The sequence below is a fragment of the Elephas maximus genome, chromosome 8 (assembly GCF_024166365.1).
Source record: "Elephas maximus indicus isolate mEleMax1 chromosome 8, mEleMax1 primary haplotype, whole genome shotgun sequence".
NCBI lineage: Eukaryota > Metazoa > Chordata > Mammalia > Proboscidea > Elephantidae > Elephas > Elephas maximus.
In genome coordinates, this window is record NC_064826.1 from 52,633,188 (window position 1) to 52,653,139 (window position 19,952).

At 34.3% G+C, this 19,952-nt stretch overlaps 1 protein-coding gene across 2 annotated transcripts in view; it reads right to left on the reverse strand.

Moving 5' to 3' along the window:
* The window catches only part of PCLO (piccolo presynaptic cytomatrix protein), a 427,248-nt gene that overhangs the window by 40,616 nt on the left and 366,680 nt on the right, over positions 1 to 19,952 (reverse strand). Inside the window, exons 18-21 of one of the 2 annotated variants that reach the window (XM_049893053.1) lie at positions 19,602 to 19,673; positions 18,947 to 19,127; positions 17,038 to 17,232; positions 346 to 487 (exon numbers count right to left, since the gene is read on the reverse strand). In XM_049893053.1, coding sequence (XP_049749010.1) covers positions 346 to 487; positions 17,038 to 17,232; positions 18,947 to 19,127; positions 19,602 to 19,673 — 590 coding nt within the window. Of the gene's footprint in view, positions 1 to 345; positions 488 to 15,363; positions 15,718 to 17,037; positions 17,233 to 18,946; positions 19,128 to 19,601; positions 19,674 to 19,952 lie in introns of those variants that run through there. The other variant, XM_049893054.1, reaches the window with a different exon arrangement.

The window sequence follows — 19,952 nt, forward strand, 5'->3', positions numbered from 1 at the left end:
TTTGGCCATTATATGATTCAAACATAGAGGTACTGGCCCTGAACTTGATTTAGGCGTGGCTACGTTATTTTTTTACGTTATTATTTCATCAGTTTTTCAATTAAATACAGATTACACTGTTTTAATAGCCTTGATAGTGATCAACATTTATCTGTAGAATTACTCAAAGAATCCAATCTTTCCTGAACAGTCTTTTATTTTTTTTATGTAGGCATAAACAGTTCAACCGTTTCAGGAACACTGACTCAGAACTGGATAATTATTTAGTTATTTCCTGTTAAATGTTAAGAAGACATTTCTCATGATGCTGTTAACTTTGCAGGGGAAAAAAAAAGGATAACTTACATCCTCGGAAGAGGCAATAGATTACTCTCCCCTGCAGCGCTGCTGCTTCCTTCACTGTCCACGCTATATCCGCTGCCAAAGCTGCTGACGGAGGAGCCGGTGGACACGGAGCTTTCTGCAGGCCGGTGGTTGGGAGGCTTGGCTGCATGGTGTAGGAAGAGTCAACACCACAGTCAATAAATAAAGCCTGCATTGATCCCTTCGTGCATAATGACACATTTTCTTAATCTACATGTATAAGAAACATAGTTACCACAAGAACTCTACACTTCTTAACCTGCCTTTGGTTTTCATTTCCTTAACCAATAGTGCACCGTAATAATATTATATTACTTTATTGTTTTTATTGGACAAGAAGGAAAAACAATCAGTTCTATGGAATACCCATTTGGTTTGTACACTGGGTTGAATAGTATATAACTATTCTATTATTATTATGAAAATAGTTGTGGTTTATTTGCACAGTGATATGGCAAATAAGTATTTTGACTATTCCATGGAGAAATGAGTTTAGGGAGATGGTAGATAGAAATAGTAGGATAAGGGGAAGGCTGTTGAATTATTTTCCATATTAATAACCAATTATCTGTTTTTCTCCTGAGGATCGAAGATGCAAAACAGAATAGACAGTTACGATAAGTGATTGACTATTCTGTGCTTGTTTGTATGTAACTCTAGAAACTATCTCCAGCAGCTTTTTCAAATTTGGAGATATTTGTTTCCCTTTGAGCATTTTCTAGTTGATGGCCGGGACTTGTTTAAAAAATTTCATGAATTTGATTTTTAGATATTAGAAGGCATACCCCATAGATACATTATCAGTTTAGATACATGCTGTAAATTCCCCAATAGGGGCATACTACTAACCTTGTTAACAGGTCTAGATTATAGGAGATTAGGGAAGAAATTTAGATGCAAAAAGAAAAAAGAGAAGACAAAAATGTCTCCTCTTATTTTGTGGAGGAGAAACCTCCCTTAGGCAAAATTCCGAATTTGCTGATATTTTTCTTCAGCCAAATGGTAAGAGTTTAAGAGCATGAATTTAGGTCATACTGATCTGATTTTGATTTCATCCTCCCCTGTAGTAACTCTAAGAAGTTTCAGGTTTCTTGTTTGAAAAAAACAAAGGGGGGGGGGGTCAATAATGTCTACCTCACAGGATTGTAGTTATGAGGAGGGAGGGAGGTAAAGCAGAAGCTCATTGACTTGTTCTTTCTTTTGTGATTTTATTTGCCACTCCACCACCCTCCGCCCCTTCTTTAGGGCTTTCTGGTCAATGGCATTGCCCTAGTGCCTTGAGCTTACCTAGGCCCTGACCATGAATTCTTCTTGCTTCTTTTCTAAATCCAGACGTGCTCTAGGCTACAAAACTAGTCTTTCTTCCATAAATAAACCCGTATTCCATTAGGAGTTTCTTAGTCGGTTTTATACAAGTGAGTGATTTGCTAATAATCTTTTACTGATCCTAAAGTATCTACATTTTTCTTAAGAAGATTATAAAAATACGACTCTGGGCATGGTGGAATTTCAACCACTCTAACAGAATGGATCGAAAAATGTAGACATTGCGAGGAAAACATTTTGAGGGCAGGTAAGCCACCATCACAGTAGCCACGCCCGCCTCCGTCATCTTCAGGATAAAGTCTTCCAAAAGATTTAGCTTTGCCCAACTTCTTTCCTTCTTCCACTAAGCATTAACATATTCTCAAAACCACCAGGGATTTTTCACACTATCTATTCCAGTGACAATAGTATCCTTTTCCCAGAATAAGGAAGGATTTTTTTAATAATTAGGTAATTATATATCAGGTGTCTACAAATTGAGGACAGATATGTCGAGAAAGACCTGAATCATGTTAAATGAACTGTTTAGTAACCCACAGGTCTAGGCTTGTGGACACAGAATTATAGTTATAATGTTTGTTTAACAGTCCCTTCAACTTATGTAGAGGAAGCCCAGGCAAGCACAGTGTATTAACTGTTGAAGAAAACGCAACACTTTTTAGAAGGATAATTTGTAAAAATTTAAAGGTAATAAAGGAAATTAAGCAGTATAATCAACCACATACTGAGTTAGATTATTCAATTATTTATAAATAAACCTGTCATACTATATTATATGCATTATATAGTCAAACTAGATTGTTAATATTTTTTAGTATGAAATTAAAAAAAGTTTTATCAACTGGAAAGTCTTGATAGACTATTTTCAAAGACAATCCTTAATTAATTGACATTAATATTTTATCAATTTCTCCTAACTAAATTAAAACAATTTTCATCCCAGAGAAATTTCACAATGCATGAGAATAACTATACTATATAAGTAATATCTTACTATTTGCATTTCAAAATATTCAGCCTTTTCTTTTGTCAACTTTGGTTTTACCTGATGCAATTTCTAGTTCTATTACTCTGCAGAGCAATTTGAAATATGTGTACAGATTGTAACACAGCAAAACGAGAAGAAAGAAACAAGGCTGGAAATAAATGTAGAGAAAGATAATTTTTTCATCTTGTCTGTCTCCCGTGAATAGAAATCTCTTTGAAAAACTTGTGAAAGTATAGTCAACATTTTAAATGCAAGCAAATAATGTTTTATAAGAAACATAAACAAGAAAGAAAATCAAAGGAATGTATACATATATTGGAACAAGTCTAAATTTATCTAAAATCTTTGCAGCACAAATTGACATCTAAGGGTCAAGTCTCCAGAAATTTCAGGCATTTGGAAGTTAGGGGAATAATTTAAATGAATCTGTTTATTTTGTGTTATCTTAACAAAGCATCTAGACACCCAATTTAATTAATATTCTTAAGCTGGTATGTAAGCATAATATAGAGACAAAGAGCTTGGCATTTGGTTAGTTTCTGAAAGTGAATTAAAATGCAGAGTGGACAAAAATGGATAAGATGCAATTAAACCTACAAAAATGCAGAGATTTGATAAGCTGGTACTAATAATACAAGAATTTTAATAGTCATTTTTAATAGCCATTATTCAGAAACCACATTTATATTTACTAATACCTTTCCATTGAAACAGCCCCCAATTGAGCAAACATCAATTCTAATATATTGAGCTAAATACAACATATTAACAAATCATCTTATTAACATTCACATAAACTTACTAACAAATAAAGTGCTTTTAGGACTTTACTCAATATCTGAGGCTGGATCTTATATAAATTTCAAGATTTCAGCTAAATATTTTAGTTTGTCTTTATCTGTTGTACCTTTCCAAATTTATCACCCATAATTCTCCTTCATAAACTTTACATCAAAGTCCATTCAGACCATTCACTGTGGCTATTTGGCCTCCTGGTGTTTTCCCTCTTCTCTGCCTTAGTTGAGGTGGCTTTTTCCAACTTTGTTATGGCCTCTTCTGTCTCTGTCACTTTCTCAGAACTAAATTTACATTATTCTTAAAGGCTGCCCCAAATATCCCTCACTTCATATATTTCTCCCAATCAGAAGTGAAATCTCATAACTCTGGACCTTGATTGCACATGTTCTGTGTGTCTTGTATGGTGATTATCACTTTCTTTGATAGTAGTTATTACACACGTGTCATTATTGAAAGCAGAGCCTGCATTTGCTTTTGGTAGCTTCCTTAAAAACTTGTCCTAAGTCATGCTCAAGCAATATTTAATGAATAAATAGTAACAATATATTAATACTTCTTTCAGTTAACTAGCTAAACCATCTGAATGATTTAGTAGGTATTTCAGTTTTTATCCAGCTGTAGCTATCTGACACAAATCATGTCTCTCATCAAAAGGGCCACTTGATATGGGGATTTTTTTTCCTGTCCTTTGTCAAATAAATTTTGGGGGATCCATTTTTTTTTTTTTTTTGGTGTGGCTTTTAAAATCATAGTTAGCATTTTTAATCTTTCCTATTATGTGGAAATGTGGTTATTCAACTAGATATGTTATCCCAATGCCACAAAATCTGGTTTGACTGAAAGAAACATTTAATAACAACACATTAAACACTGGAGAGCATAGCTTCATGAATTTTGAAAAAATTCTTAACAATGAATATTATAGACCCATGAGTTTTTTAAAATTTGGAGTCACTGAAGAAGATAATGTGCAGAGCAACATTCTAGGGGAGCCACCAGAGAGTGCTATCGCAGACACAGCTGCTTGTGCTGATCCCACCTCTGGGCTGATTCTCTCTGGTGAGCTCTGATTTATATCAAAGTGTAAGTTCCCTCTTTTTATGTTCTTGAAGGAAATAATATTTTTAAACTATACGTATTTTTTCAGAATTTTGTGATTTCAAAATGAGCAACTTAAAATTATTCTACATCTGCTTCGTTCAGATTTTTTCAGAGCTTCAGGAATCATAGACCTATTTAAGTACACATGTACTATGTGCCTGCATATTATATATGAAAAATGTTTATTTTAATGAAGAATTGAGGTTTCTATTATAAGCGTATTATTGGGAGTCCTTTCTTTTTGAGTTACATGTTTTTATAATGTGTGCTTTCTCTTTGAATTCCTAAAATTTTGCTACCAAGTACTAAATGAGTGGGTCACATAAACATATGATGGAAGAAGTCCACTCCTATCAAGAGGGTCCCTGTGCCTTAGAGGAATAAATCCTAGAATTATTTTTCTAACTCAGTTATTGAGAGGGCGTTTCAGGTAAACGTATTTTATTTTCTCTGCGGCAATTCGATCTGTTTTAAATTAGTCTTTGACCTCTTCAGTTTCTTTGGCTGCTAGATGGTAAGACGTCATTTTGTCTTATTACTCCACTGTGGCTAACCTTAATTAAATCTGTCTGCAATTAGTTTGCTCCGTTGTTTTTTTCCCACTACTGTTCTTAAATATGTAAAACTATAGCTGCGCCTACCACACGATGGCAGCACTCTGCTAAGAGCCCACATGGATCAGAATTGTAACCTGGACTATAATTGTGGAATCATGGAAACTTAAAGCTGATAGGAATTCAAGAGATAATCTGTCCCAGAATCATCATTTGACCTGTAAAGAAAGTAGACACTAAGCCCTAAAAAGATTAAATGATTTGTTCAAGTTCCAAGCCAAAAACCAAACCCGTTGCCGTTGAACCGAGTCCGATTCATAGCAACCATGTAGGACAGGGTAGAACTGCCCCAAAGGGTTTCCAAGGAGCGCCTGGTGGGTTCAAACTGCTGACCTTTTGGTTAGCAGCAGTGGCACTTAACCACTATACCACCAGGGTTTCCTGCTCAAGGTCACACACTGATTAATGGAGAATTAAAACTAAAACGTGCTATTCCACTTTTCTGCCTGTCACATTAAATTGTATCAAAATAAAAAGATAACATCTCTGCATATGTCAAAATTCGGTGCTTGAAATGCACCCAGACTTGCTACCCGTGTTGTTGTATCAGTAGTTTTATATTCTTGGTCCAACTCAGAGCTATTTCCAAATATTTCAGGTATAATTTATTATGTAGATAGATTATAATTTCCAAGATTACATAGTTGATGCAGTATTATCTTCATAGATACAATCTACAGGATTTAGATAAACTTTTAAATTAAGATTAAATCAGTCAATAATTCTATATTCTTATAATTAAATGATGGAACTGAAATATCTAATGGGCTCTTTTAGAAATCAGATATGTACATATTTCTCTAGCTTTCATTTTAATTTAGGTAGTGTTTATGTTGGTTATCTTCCCTTTTCTCTCCTCTCTGCCTAAACATTTCTCTCTCTTTTTCTGTTATGTATTATTTATTCTGTTGTTGTTTCTGTTGTTATTTTTTTTACCTGAGAGAGTTTAAAGTGTTACCTCATAATATATTGATTTGATGGTAATATGGACCTGAAATGTCAGGTTTTCAGTTCCATTACTGTCAGCATTATTCAGTACATTTTCCCTTAAATTATGTCCAATAACATTTTTGCATATTTTCTATCAGAATTTAAGGATATTAGTTTTAGAAGAGACGTTGCACCTCACAAAGACTTCAGATGTTTAATATTTTCACTTTCTCTAAATCTACTTCATTACGTTCATTACCCAGTGTGGAAATAATTAAAGAAGCCAGACACTAGATAACTGACATAGTTTGCTTATAGCTGCTTGCAGGAATGCACACATAAGCCCAAATTATAAGTTTTCACCAATAAAAGTATTGAAAATAGATAACTTTGACTTTCTATATCAGCCTACTGTAAGCCCTTGGGTTGGGAAGTTGAACAACATATGTTATTGACATATTTTTTTCAATGACAAATTATGTGGGACCTATTACAAAGTAATAACAAACCAGGAGAAATGGAATGTAGTGGAGTCCTTTTTTCTCATAAAAATCAAATTGTGTCCCTTCAGATATTCCATATTTACATAGTAGCTTCTGTCAGAGAGGAAGATGGAGATGTCATGCCTCCATTTGCTTTTTCCCAGAAAGGTGGTAAAGTTCTTAATCATGTTCACATTCTCCCCTCTTCATCCACTTGGGTCTTATTTTCAAGACATTTTAGTGAACAATTCACTCTGCTTTTATCTAATACTACCAGTAATTTGCAGATTTTTCCCCTCCTAACTAATCATTTCACTCTCTGGCTTTACAGATAATAGGATCTATTATCCCTTCAGGAAATGGGAGTAATAGGATATGAGGTTAATAAAACAGGCTTTTGGAAATAAGAGTATAGTTAGTTTAAACTAACAATATGATAGATGATTTTTTTCTTATGTAAATAAAATCTATGATGGCTCAGTATACCAGTACACTACAGTCCTTGCATTTATGCTATCGTGTTGCCTTTTAAATACATCTTCCTTTTTTGAGGTTTTTGTTTCAGTTAATCCAAGGGTAACTGGTATTGGAAAAAACCATTTGAAATAAGTACAGTTAAAAAGAGAACAAAAAATTCATAGCAAATAAAGGGGAAAAAAAAGTAAGACATTATCATGAACAAAAATTAAGAAAAGAAATTCATTTTATTTTATCTTTAACAAATTTTAGGTTATAATCCCAGCTATGCTGAAATGCATAGAATGAACAAGTAGTTTATCAAGTACCAAGTTATAGTTTTGTACTAAAAATTGCTAACTCAATTGTGAAAACACAGCGAAGATCTTTATCTTTAAAAGGTCAGTAGTAAGAAGGACCGTATTTGGAAGAAAACAAACATTCAAGAGCTGCATCATTTTTTTTTTTTTTCAAAGACAAGTCAGTTTTTCAAATTTATTTCATTCTCTTTTGATGCAGAAGTATCCACTCTCTTGTAATTTGTTTGCACTATAAAGTAATAATAGCATACTAATTTATATGACTAATGCCACAGTGGACACTGAATATTATTTTTTTTTAATCATTCAAATGGAGTCTATGTCCAGAAAGTAAAGATGGAGTTTGGACAATTATCTCATAAACACATGTCCAGTCCCATAGGACCTGACCTCCCTAATTACTTTCGCTAATCTTCTGACCTCCTCCAAACAGATCACTTTCAAATCCTGTCTCTCTACCTGTAGTTGGTTATTTCCAAGCAGAATGCAAGGATTATGAGAGAGGAACCAGAGGCAGAACAAATATGAATCCAATTAATTCCATTATCCACATGTTTCTAAACATATTGATGCTTGGTTGCATAAAAATTTAAGGCAGTGACTAATTGCATTTTCTTTTTTCATCTCAGTGAAGGCAGACAAACTCACACTTTCCTCATTCGTCGTAATTCTTTCCAGATACCTTTAGTTCGCAATAAGTATCACTAGGATGGAAGATTCAAAAGGACAGTGATTTTTGTATATTTTGTTTGCTGCTATATCACCAATACCTTGAAGATGTTCTGGAACATAATATGTATTCAAAAATAAATAAAACAAAAAATGCATGCATGTATGAATGTATGCATGAATAATAAACATCTAATATAGGTTTTTTTTAATATAGGTAAATCAGATAATAAAATTTCTGTAAATTAGAAATATATATTTGCAAAACTCCTTTTTAGCTTTAATTATTTAAAAGCACACTGAATTGCATTCAGAATCAAAAAGTAAGAGGTAAGAATCTTAGTTTTTCCTGAAATTTCAAAGTAGTGACCTTCATTTTTTCTATTGTTATGTCAATACAATTAATTAGCAGTAGTTGGGGTCAGTAATGCAGATAATACAATAGAAGGTAAGAGGAGCAAATAACTTATAAATGACTGTTTTTCCAATACATTTTATGTTCTAGATGAAGACACAAATATAATTTATTCTACCTTTATAACACTCCCTGTCAGGTGCCTTAGATTGGGAACAACTCAGTTAGCACTGATAGACAGTTTACCAAATTTGAAAAGGAAGAAATAATGAATTTGGACATATAATCATAGTTTAAATCATGTCTAATAAAATATTTTAAATTAGGTATTTAAAATGAAAATTATCATTTGCCAATCTTAATGATTATAAATTAACGTTAAATGAGAATGAGTTCTGAAATGCAATAGGAGAGATATAAGGCATAGAAAATGTAAACACCAGTGTGATAATTATATCTTGCAAGAAACTCTTAATTACCCAGTGTCATTGGCGCATGGCAAAATTATGATCGTGCAGAGGTCTAGATCAGCAGCTCTTAAATATTTTGGTCTCAAGACCCTTTTTACACTTTTAAATTTAAATTTATTGACCACTCCAAAGACCTTTGGTTTATATGGGTTGTATCTACTGACATTTGTCATATTCAAAATTAAGACAGATAAAAATTTAAAACAAAGGTTCCACAAGCATATATTCCATTAGTCATCAAAGTAATGATGTCATGACATCTCATGCAGACACTGGAAAACTCTACTGTACACATGAGAAAGAACAAGAATGAAAAAAGCAAATAACATGTTAGTATTCTTAAAAATGTTTTTTGACCTGAAGACCCCTGAAAGTGCTTCTGTGCCCCAGGAGTCAGTGGACACAGTTTGAGAACTTCTGGTCTAGACCTACAGTGATGGAAAAGAAGTATTAACTGTGAAATGAGAAGAACTCAATTGGCACTAGCTTCTTTGACAGTCATCCTAAATCATTATATACATGAAGATCATTTTATGTGCTTTTATTTTTCACTTTACTTGTGTACTGAAAAAAAAAAAGTGTTAGTTTTTTTTTGTAGTTATTATTATTGATATTCTTCTTATTAGCCTTCTCTAAACTCCTTCAGATGTTAAGTTGTTTCATTCAGTACTTCAGAATGCGAGAAGCATAAGGTCTGAATTGAGAATTGGATGTATCATAAACACACATACACACTTAAATGACCTAATGGCATACAGAAACCCAGAGTAAACAGTGATATTTAGAAATCATAAAATAATGCAAATTTTTACAAAAAGGGTTTTTCTCTATATAATTTTTAAAAAATTTCTTATACATTTGTATTTTGAAAGGACCCAAAATAGTTATTTACATTATAAAATCCCCTTAGCTATGAAAATCCTTTATGACAAACTAAAATTAAAAATGTGTAACATCCACATAGAAAGAAATTTGAATGAATAGTTGTAAAAAAGTCAATTTTCTACATATTTCTATATTCTGGTTTCTTTCTATGTAAAGAGTAAGATAAATAATACGTGTTCCATAAAAAAAAAATTTTTTTTTTGAACTTGAAGTAATGTGGCTTTGAATTTAAATATTTAATAAGGAAAGACAGATTTTGCTTCTGTGTTCTTTTGAGAACAAACATAGCAAACAGGAAATATAGATATATATTTTTTACTCTTTCTTATATGTTTCAAAATAGAGGCCAATGTTTCTGACTTTCCCGAGTCTTTTTTTTTTTTTTTTAGGTATTTGTCCTGTTTGGTGATTTTAATATTTTGATTAGTTTCTATTCCAATTATTAAATTTATCGATTTTTCTAATCTTTCAGTATCTTAAAACACATAGAGGTATAAAGCTATGATTAAACCTGCATTTTTCCTGTTCACACATCTAACAAACTCAGCATCCCAGTGAAAATTCTCTACTTCTGATTTAAATGCTTTCATTTAAAATCCATACACATTTTTGTCTCCTCAGTGATTATTAATATATTTACATATGCAGTAAAAAAAAATAAAGAGAAATAAGTAATAGTTTCACAGTCCGGCTCAAAGATTCCCTTTATGCTATCCCATATCTACATGTTATGTTTCCTAAATTATATTGCACAATGGAGAATGGGTGGAAAATATGGTTTCACAAAATTTAATACATGTGAATGAAAGTGGAAAAAATACTGAGTAACTTACATACAGTTTGATATCTGGATTTAGGCAATCTTGTTAAGTAACCAAATAGTGTCTTTGACATTCCTCCATCTCTCCTTAGGTAGCATTTTCCCCAGTTCCATGATCCCTCCTACACAAGTGATAATATTACCAGCTACGTGTTCATATTGTACTCTGCCTGTCCAGGGTCCGCAACATGGCCCCATCAGTCTTCCCATGCCCCATGCTTCCCCATTCCTTCCCCCATCAACATTTGCCTGTCACAATTCCTTCGAGTCTTCTTCGTTGGTGGTAATTTGTTAAACTAACCTATTGAAAACAATTTGCTCAAACCCAAAGTAAAATCATTTGCATTTTAAAAAGTAGATTTTCTGGAGTTTGTATGTTAAAGACATGTCATAAATAGTATTTAAAGTATTTTGGCATGTTAAAAATTAGAATTTTCTCCTCATATCATGTATTAATAGTCCCATCCATGTTATACAGGCCCATAGCTAGATCACCTGATTAGGCATAACAAAATTGAAGCCAACTTTGAAAATCAGATGAGCCAATTAGTCTTATTATTTATGCTGAATGAAATGAACATATAAATCCCCAGTGTGGACCAGACCAAAGTATGTGGATAACCTGGTCAGATCCATGGTTACTATTGAAAAAAACAAAAATACTCACTGATGGTAGGTCAGTGGATTCACTTTCAGAAATGAAAGTCAATGAAAAAGAGAAAGTGTCATATGGTCAGAGCTATACATTTTTTGACAGTGAAGATGTATGTATAGCAGAGATATTTCTGGCAACCAGTGGTAAGTGGCTACAGAAATATTTGAAAATGAATAAGCAATTATTCTAAGAAATATGGAAACTCAAATAACAAAACTTAAGAAGAGGATTATTATCTTCACAGACAACAACAAAAGAAAACCCTCGCCTTCAGAGAAACAGCCATAGAGCTGTACACTGAAATTATCCAATTTGACTCTCTCATATTTTGCTGGAGGTTTGCTGTCTCCACATCATTGCCGTTTCAATTTTCTTTTTGTTTTAAACTATCCTAGGTTTTATTTTTTTTTTGTCTTTTCTCCTTTTTTTCCTGCACAAAAACATTTATATAAGGAATGTAAAACCTGTTATTAACCTGTTAAATATAACCTTACAGAAGACTTCAGCTCCAAATGAACTTATTCTGATTTCTCTTATGGACCCTGTCCTTTCCAGAAACAGAGACGGCTAAATTCCTTCTGACAAGAAGCGAACATTCACTTCTAGTCAGAAGTGATAGGAGACTGATTGGCTATTACCTTTTGTAACCAACAACTTCCTCCACTTCCAGTGTCCACCCCACCCAGCCACCCACTACCACTCGCCGAAGAGAGCGGCTCCCACAGAGTGATGACTTAGTAAGAGTTCGCCAAGGCAACACATGGATATGAAATTCTTCTCTGACAGGTGCCGCAAGTGAGTCTTATTGAAAGTGAAGTGTCCAGCAGTGGTCTGTGGAAGTAGCTCCAGGCTTTTTTCCTACAATCCCGGCACGCCAAGGACTCCCGGTGTTGATTCCCTACAGAACTTATTTTTGATTCATTTTCTCACTCAACCTCTCCAGCCCATCCCAGCTGACCTTATTGTATTGCCCAAGGTGGAGGGATATTTTTGTCTACTCCATACTACCTGTTTCTAAATTTAAAACTCATATCAAAAATCTAGTGTCAAAGAAAAATAGCTCAGAATTTTTCAAAAAGCACTTAAAATTTAATATATTTGATGTCAACTAACTTAATTTTCAAGGTTTTTAGAATGCTTTAATTAGTTTTGGTGTTGGTGTGGTTTTTCCTAAACGTTTAAAAAAAAAAAAATCTAAAATTTCTTCCCTGGTGGTGTCACCTTTTGGAATGGCACGGCCTGTGTTCAACCAAAAATTTCCAGGGATTTCTAAATATAACAGGGAGCTGTTTAGACATTAGGATGATTGTGCACAATCTGTCTAATCTTTTCCTTCAGGTTCCCTAGCAAGCAGCTAAACCCGTAGGGAGAAAAAAAGTTCCTTCTGGCTCACTCCATAATTCTTGCTTGACCCATATTTTATGCTAGCTCAAGTAGAAATCTGCTGAGAAGCTTACAAAAGATATTTGAATAGCTCTTTAGGGGCAATTTCATCACCCTTGATAGAACAGAAAATGCATACAGATGTACACACAGGGGCCCTGCTTCCTGCTGCATTGGGCTTGTGCACTGCGAAGGTTTTCTTTTGTTGTTTGTGGCAGCTGAATTACCAGCTGTCGGAAAGGAGAATCCAGGAACTTTAAATGGTATTGCTTTCATTTCTAGCCATCACTGATCATTTGCGTAAGTCCATGAATGATAACGAACAAATGAATAAATGACCATTGTTTTTATTGGAATCAAGTAGTTTGATTTCAAAGGAACCAATGTATTTAAAAAAAAAAAAAGAAAAGCACAGGTCAAGGAGTTACAAGAAAGCTGTGTGTTCCTATATCAGTCATCCTACCCCAATGACTCACAGATTGCTATCCATAAAGCGGGGATAATAACATCGGCAATGGATACGTCATCTACTTGGTGTGATAAAATGTGAAAATGGATGACCACACACTCTGTACAATGTGAAGAACTGTTTAAATGCAAGGTATTATTTTCAGAAGGCAGATGGGATTATATGAACTCTGAGATTTGCAATAGAAGACTTGTATCTAAACACTTAAAATTATTATTAATACCTCTGAAGTTAGTGAACAGAAAGTTACTGATCTTTGTATGTTTACATCTTTTATTAGTTTTTCTTTCTAAGCTATAAATCAATTACATTGCATTTTATATCAGTTTAATCCTATAGCATGTTTGCTATTAAGTTTTTGCCAAAATGCATGGTTGAATTATATTCTTGGTAGATCTATAACCCACTGCCGGCAAGTTGATTCCGACTCATAGCAACCCTAGATCTATAAAAGTAGTAGTGAAATACTACGCATTATAGAAAAGATGGCAATTTATTTATCATCTATTAGAACAAAATTAAAGAAAGCATGCTGTCATCTACTTTTCCTTTTGATTGTGATTTCAATAGAGAATGGCTTTGAAAATAAATTATCACAGGGTTTTAGATGTATGAAATATTATTCAAATACAGTCATTTAAAAGCAATTTTAAGAAAGAACTTCATCTAGAATAAAAGCATTTAAAAAAATTTATGTTGTCTTGTGCTGTCGACTCAATTCCAACTCATAGCGACCCAGGTTGACAGAGTAGAACTGCCCCATAGGGTTGTGTAGGCTGAAATCTTTACAGGAGCAGATCGCCAGGTCTTTTTTCCCAAGTTTTGTTTAGCAGCCAAGCGCTTAACCATTGAACCACCAGGGCTCCTCGATATTTTACAGCAATACTTAAATCATGATAATTAAAAATAGAGTGTGAAATAAGGGAATAATTTGATGTGGTGACATTTATAATTATGGAATGTTTTAAGTAAGAAGATGAATAACATTAAATCAACTGAAATTCTCTGATGAGAGAAAAGATGAGATGTGGAATTTTAAGTATTTTTGGAAAATATTAGTAAAGCTAGCTCATAAAGGGTAAATGTACTTTGCTGATGATCTATAGCTGAGCTGAATAAATACACATTCAGAACTATCTTCATTTTAAGCTATTTTCTTAATTACATGGCAAATTCAAGAAACAACTCAAAAAATCTGATTAACTGGGGAAAGTGTATATTAAACTTCAAAATTTTCTGGGAATAGGGAGAAATGCAACAGAAAGGTACAGGGCATAATTTTAATTTTGTGGCAAATATAGAATAAAATCTAGTGTTTTAGGTGTGAAAGGGGCTTAAGGGGGCAAACACTGCCAGCCTATTTTTTTAAACCATTTATTTGACATATATTTTGAATTAATAGTGATGACAATTTTATAATCACCCTGGTTTGATTCTTATCAAGAATACAAGTGTTACTCTTTCTTGGGGAAAACCTCATATTATAGGTGAATGTTGGGACAGATACAAGCTTGTTTCTCTTTTTGAATAGAGCTATGGAATCAAGTTTAGCTGCCTCTCCAAAGTAAGCGCTCATGGGATTTATCTTCTTTTATTCAGGAACCTGAGGAGATTGTGAAGTAGATTAAATGTGTAAGAAGGAAATAGTGGAAGCATTGCCTAGAGTAGCCCACCTCGATTATTTACATTTTTATGTAAACTCTGGTATTTTTATTTGCTAATAATCTTCCATCTTCTAATGTTTAGGACATGCAACTTTGTTCTACTCTCAAATGTATCTAACATTACAACTCTCACTAGCAATGAAGCAGTAACTATAAATACTCTATATTACAAAGAATCAAATGAGAAAACAAAAACTGACACACTCATTTTAAGCTGCATCATATAACAATGGCTCAGAACCCAACAGTTTATGAATGAAATAAAGATACTTTATTTATTACACAGGCACTTGGATATTCACATGCCCAACACATCTGATACACTTAACAGCTATGGAAACACCAGTGGAAAATGTCTGCTTGTAGGATAGAGAGAGAACCTTCACTATGTAAAGGTGAGTGAGTGCATTAACAATTTTTCCTTTACTGTCCTCTATGAATTTCCAAAATCCACTGAATTTTTAAAAAGTTACACTTGAAATAATACGCAACAAAAACTGATCTACATTCCAACTGGTATGCTAACTCAAATTGTGAGCAGTTTAAACTTTTATCACAATGCAACATATTTATAGTCATGTAGTCATGCTTGAACAGATTAGGTTAGTAGCATGCATTCCATTCCGCAACATGAATACTGTTCATCTATTTCCCAACAAAAGTCAAAAGATGCCCAATGCATAGAAAAGTACAAATCACTGTCGTCAATATTTTATGGGACTGATCTGGGGACTTACACAGTGATGATGATATCTTGAAATGCCATGCCCACAAAAGCACATCTAAAAAGTGGATCAACATGTTTTATCAGAAACTCTCTAAAAATTAAAAGATGAGGGCTTTAAATGGGGGGATGTTCTTGCTGTGTGCTTTGAACAGCGCCTTTCTGCTCACCTCCTTCTGGCTTGACTGGTCCATCAGACATCACCTTCCTGAGGGCTAGCTGGCTTGGGTCTTGGTTGCCATTGGCTGGTGGAGGCAGATTATCAGACTGAGTTCTTTGAATGGGGAGGACTCCTGCTATGCTGTGTCTGTGCTGCTTCCTGGCATGATTAGACTGACCGCTTTTATGTGCTGCTGTGGCAGTGTGGGTGAAATGGAAACCCAGAGTATGTATCCTCAGATGGAATCAGCTTGAATGTTAACATGCAAACAGAAGTGTTCTTTTGCTCTATTTAAGTTGTGTTTTCAAATGCCAAAATGACACCACATGCACAGCACTAAGGGGGGTTAAAACTGGCTGTTTCTTTGGAAATGATGACTACGCAGATGGGGAGAACAGCACTCTATCTCCACTGTCTGTCTAATGCCTCCTGGAAAAGGCAGTGCACCTATGGTTTGTGAAATTTCTGCCTTCGTTAAGTTTTACACATCAAGTGACTAAATTTTTATAAATTAAATGAAACTACAGCAGTTAATAATGAGCAATTCTTATGCTTTCATTGATTTACAGCTACTAGACATAGCACATCTTGATTTTCAAGGGATCTTCAATGGTTAGGATTAAAACAAAAAATCTATAAATGCTCTGTTATAACATACAAAGTATGATCCATCAGAATGGACCCAGTTGTGCTCCTGAATGAGGTTACATTGCCTTATCTCATGTATCTCACATACATTTATTATGGGTTTTTATATATTTTTTAAGAATATAAGAAACATGATTCTCTTCACGGATTTTCAAAAGATTAAAATGTTTTACACATGGAAAGCTACAACACTTTGCATGCATTATTTATTAGTGTTTTTAAGCATAGGCTCAAAATGGCTTTTTCCTTTAGGTTCTAGAACTTGACTGTGGATTGCATCAGTTGTCTGTCTATAAGACTTTTGTGGGTTTCCAGATGCTGGAATCTCATTGCTAATCTGCTGTTAATGTTTGCGTGTGTCATTTTGGTGTAATGCCTGGAACACTGGCAGCCATTGTGCTTTTAATTCCTATATTCTAAAGGATATTTAAGCTCAACAAAATGGACGCACAACATTGCTTTGCCTGCAAACATCACAGACACAGCTACCAAATACTATGAGCAGGTTGGATGGAATGGTGGAAACAAAGGAGAAACAGCCAGTTTTATTGCCGTCTATGTAAATTAAAAAAAAAAAAATCTAAATAGGAAGGAGCATATTTATGTACTGGTACTCTTTACACACACACAGGGACAGAGAACAGAGTGAGCAGGGGATGCAAAAAAAACACAAAGCAAACAGGGAAGGACAGCAGGAAAGAAAGGCAACAGATGAACATTAAGCTGCCATGCTGAGGAATTTATTTGCGTCTTTTACTTGGTTGAAGGCGAAGTTGTTGCACGGCAGCTTCAGCCGCCGCTATGGCGGCCCCAGCATCTTCCAGGTGCGTCTGCGTGACGCTGGTTTTGCTTTGACTGCGAGATGGTCCATGAGAGCGAAGATGGCCTTCCGATGATGATTTCGAGCTACCAGGGCTACTGTGGGATTTCTCAATGGTGGGAACCTGCATGTCTGGTTACAAAAGGGTAAAACATGAGTTAACATTTCTCCAGCATTCTTCCTGTCATGCTTGGTCTACAAATAATTTGAAACTGAGATTTATATTATTTCTGTGTCTTTTACGGTACTGTTCACCATACCTTAATGTGATTAAGCATTTGGGAAACATACATTTATATATACCAAACCAAACCCACTGCCCTCGAGTTGAGCGATCCCATTCGCAGGGATTTCAAGTGTATAAGTCTCTAAGGAAGCAGACTGCCACATCTTTCTCCTGTGGAGCTGTGGGTGGTTTCCCGGCACCAACCTTTCCATTAGCAGTTGATAGCTTTAACCACTGACCCACCAGGCTCCCTCTCTCTCTCTGTATATATATATATGGTTTTTTTTACATGGAGATTGTAGAATCATCCTCTGAGGCAATTTTAAAGAATGTATAGATGACACATTTGCTCACATGGTAGTCATAGAAAGGAGCAGTTCATATTATCTTTATACTTATGTTCTTCCACAATGTTAAGGCAGGGTTGTTTATGGATAAGGGGAATCCATAAATGATCTATAAAACTCATTCATAAAAAATCTACAGCACTCATAGTACCAAAAAAACCAAACTGGTTGCCATCAGATCAAGTCCAACTCATACCCACCCTATAGGACATAGTAGAATTGCCCCATATGGTTTCCAAGGAGTGGCTGGTAGATTCAAACTGCTGACCTTTTGGTTAGCAGCTGAGCTTTTAACTACTGTGCCACCAGGGGCTCCGTACTCATAGTAGTCAATCGTTTATCATGTTGTCACAGAGGCCTACTGCACATGGTCTTAGTTTCTTGTATCCTAGAACACTTACACTTATGATCCATTCCCTTCTAATGTACAAAGAACCACTTTTCAATTTGATACTTTCTGAGAAGAGGAGACAAGGAAGCAATAATCACATCCAATATTAAAATTTATATTTCATTTTAATAAATAGTTCAGTATATCTAGGTAAGATGCTACATGGTTATCTCATACAGGCAGTAACTCAGTTTATGATGGGGATTAACGTTGTAGGATAGTTTGTAACGAATCTCCCAAAGGAAAAGCTCATTGAAATTGGAACACATTGTGAAACCAAATCTAGGACATTATTATTATTATTTATTGTAGTTAAAAATCACAGAATTAACTTAAGTCCAGCAGTTAGGAAAGAGGTAAATTTTGTATGTCTATCATTTTAATGACATGAGGAAAGTGTTGATATGATAAATAAAAAAGAAGGATGCAAAATTATATATACGTAGTAAGACTCTGAAAAAACAGGGATTTAAATAATTATAAAGAATATAACTAAATGATAATGGTGATTATGTCTAGTCAATGAGCTAGTAGAGAATTTTATATTCTCTTTCTCAAATATCACAGTACATTATGTAAAATCATATTACCATGGAGAATGAGAAGTGAAAAAAACCCAAGAGCCCATATAGCCCAACATCCTCTATTTTTACCGATTGTAAAATGGAGAGTTGAGAGGTGAAGATCACAAAGTCATACACCTAAATATGGGCTGATCTGAGACTGAAGTCCATTCCTCCCAATTTCATATCCATCATTCTTTACATGATACTATATTAAACACTTTCTAATATAATTTAACCTTTCAAAATACATTAAATATACAAAAGGTAGTAATTGAACAAATAGACAAAAACTTCTTCTACTTGAAATATCTCCTACCCTTGGATGGGTCAGGAAAGATACCATGGCTTCTGCTTTTGATGACGGAAGTCTTTGGGGATTGCTGGCTGCTCTGACTGGAATGGGACTTGCCATGATCAATGCTTTCAGTCTGTTCTTTGAGAGGATACCACCTAGGAGTGTTATCGAGGTGAGATGTGCTAGATAAATCAATCAATACCTGAAAAACAGTGCAATAAATCAATGGAATTTATGGATTAAGCTATTATTCATTACTTATGATCAAAAATTTAGATTTCTCTGGATACTTAATCATAAATAACCAAATAAAATGTCACGTCATTTCAGATAGGCATCATTAATAGCAATTAATCAACTAGAAAAATGCATTTTTAAAAAAATTCAGCTCGTTTCATAATATGATTAATATTTTTTTCTGAAATCTTTAACAATCATTTGGTCTCATGGGATCGTTATACATCTCAAAACAATTAATCGTCTATCCTGAAAATTCATTATAACATACATCAAATAGTAGAGAACCATTTGTTGAGTACATCAGGAATTAAATTCTATCAGCCAAAGGATATCGTCCATAAACAGCTATCTTATAAAGTTAAGAAATATGCTGTTCATTAAGCTTTAACCAGTGGTGGTTCACAATGGCAGAAAGTAGAGAAAATCAGAGGCTCACCTCACCAAGAAAGTCATTGGAAGAAAATCTATCATAATCCCAGACTGTCACTTCCAGTGTTTTCTTCTTGAGCTACAGTTTAAATCAAAATATCATTAACCCCATTTTTCCATCATAAACTTTCTATTACACTCATACAATAGACCCACTTCTTTTCATTTCCTTGAACGCTTTTATGTAAAAAATACTTAAAATGTTATAGAAACTATGTGCCACTCACCCAGTGCTGTCGAGTCGATTCCAACTCATAGCGACCCTATAGGACAGAGTAGAACTGCCCCATAGTTTCCAAGGAGCGCCTAGTGGATTCAAACTGCCTACCCTTTGGTTAGCAGCCATAGCACTTAACCA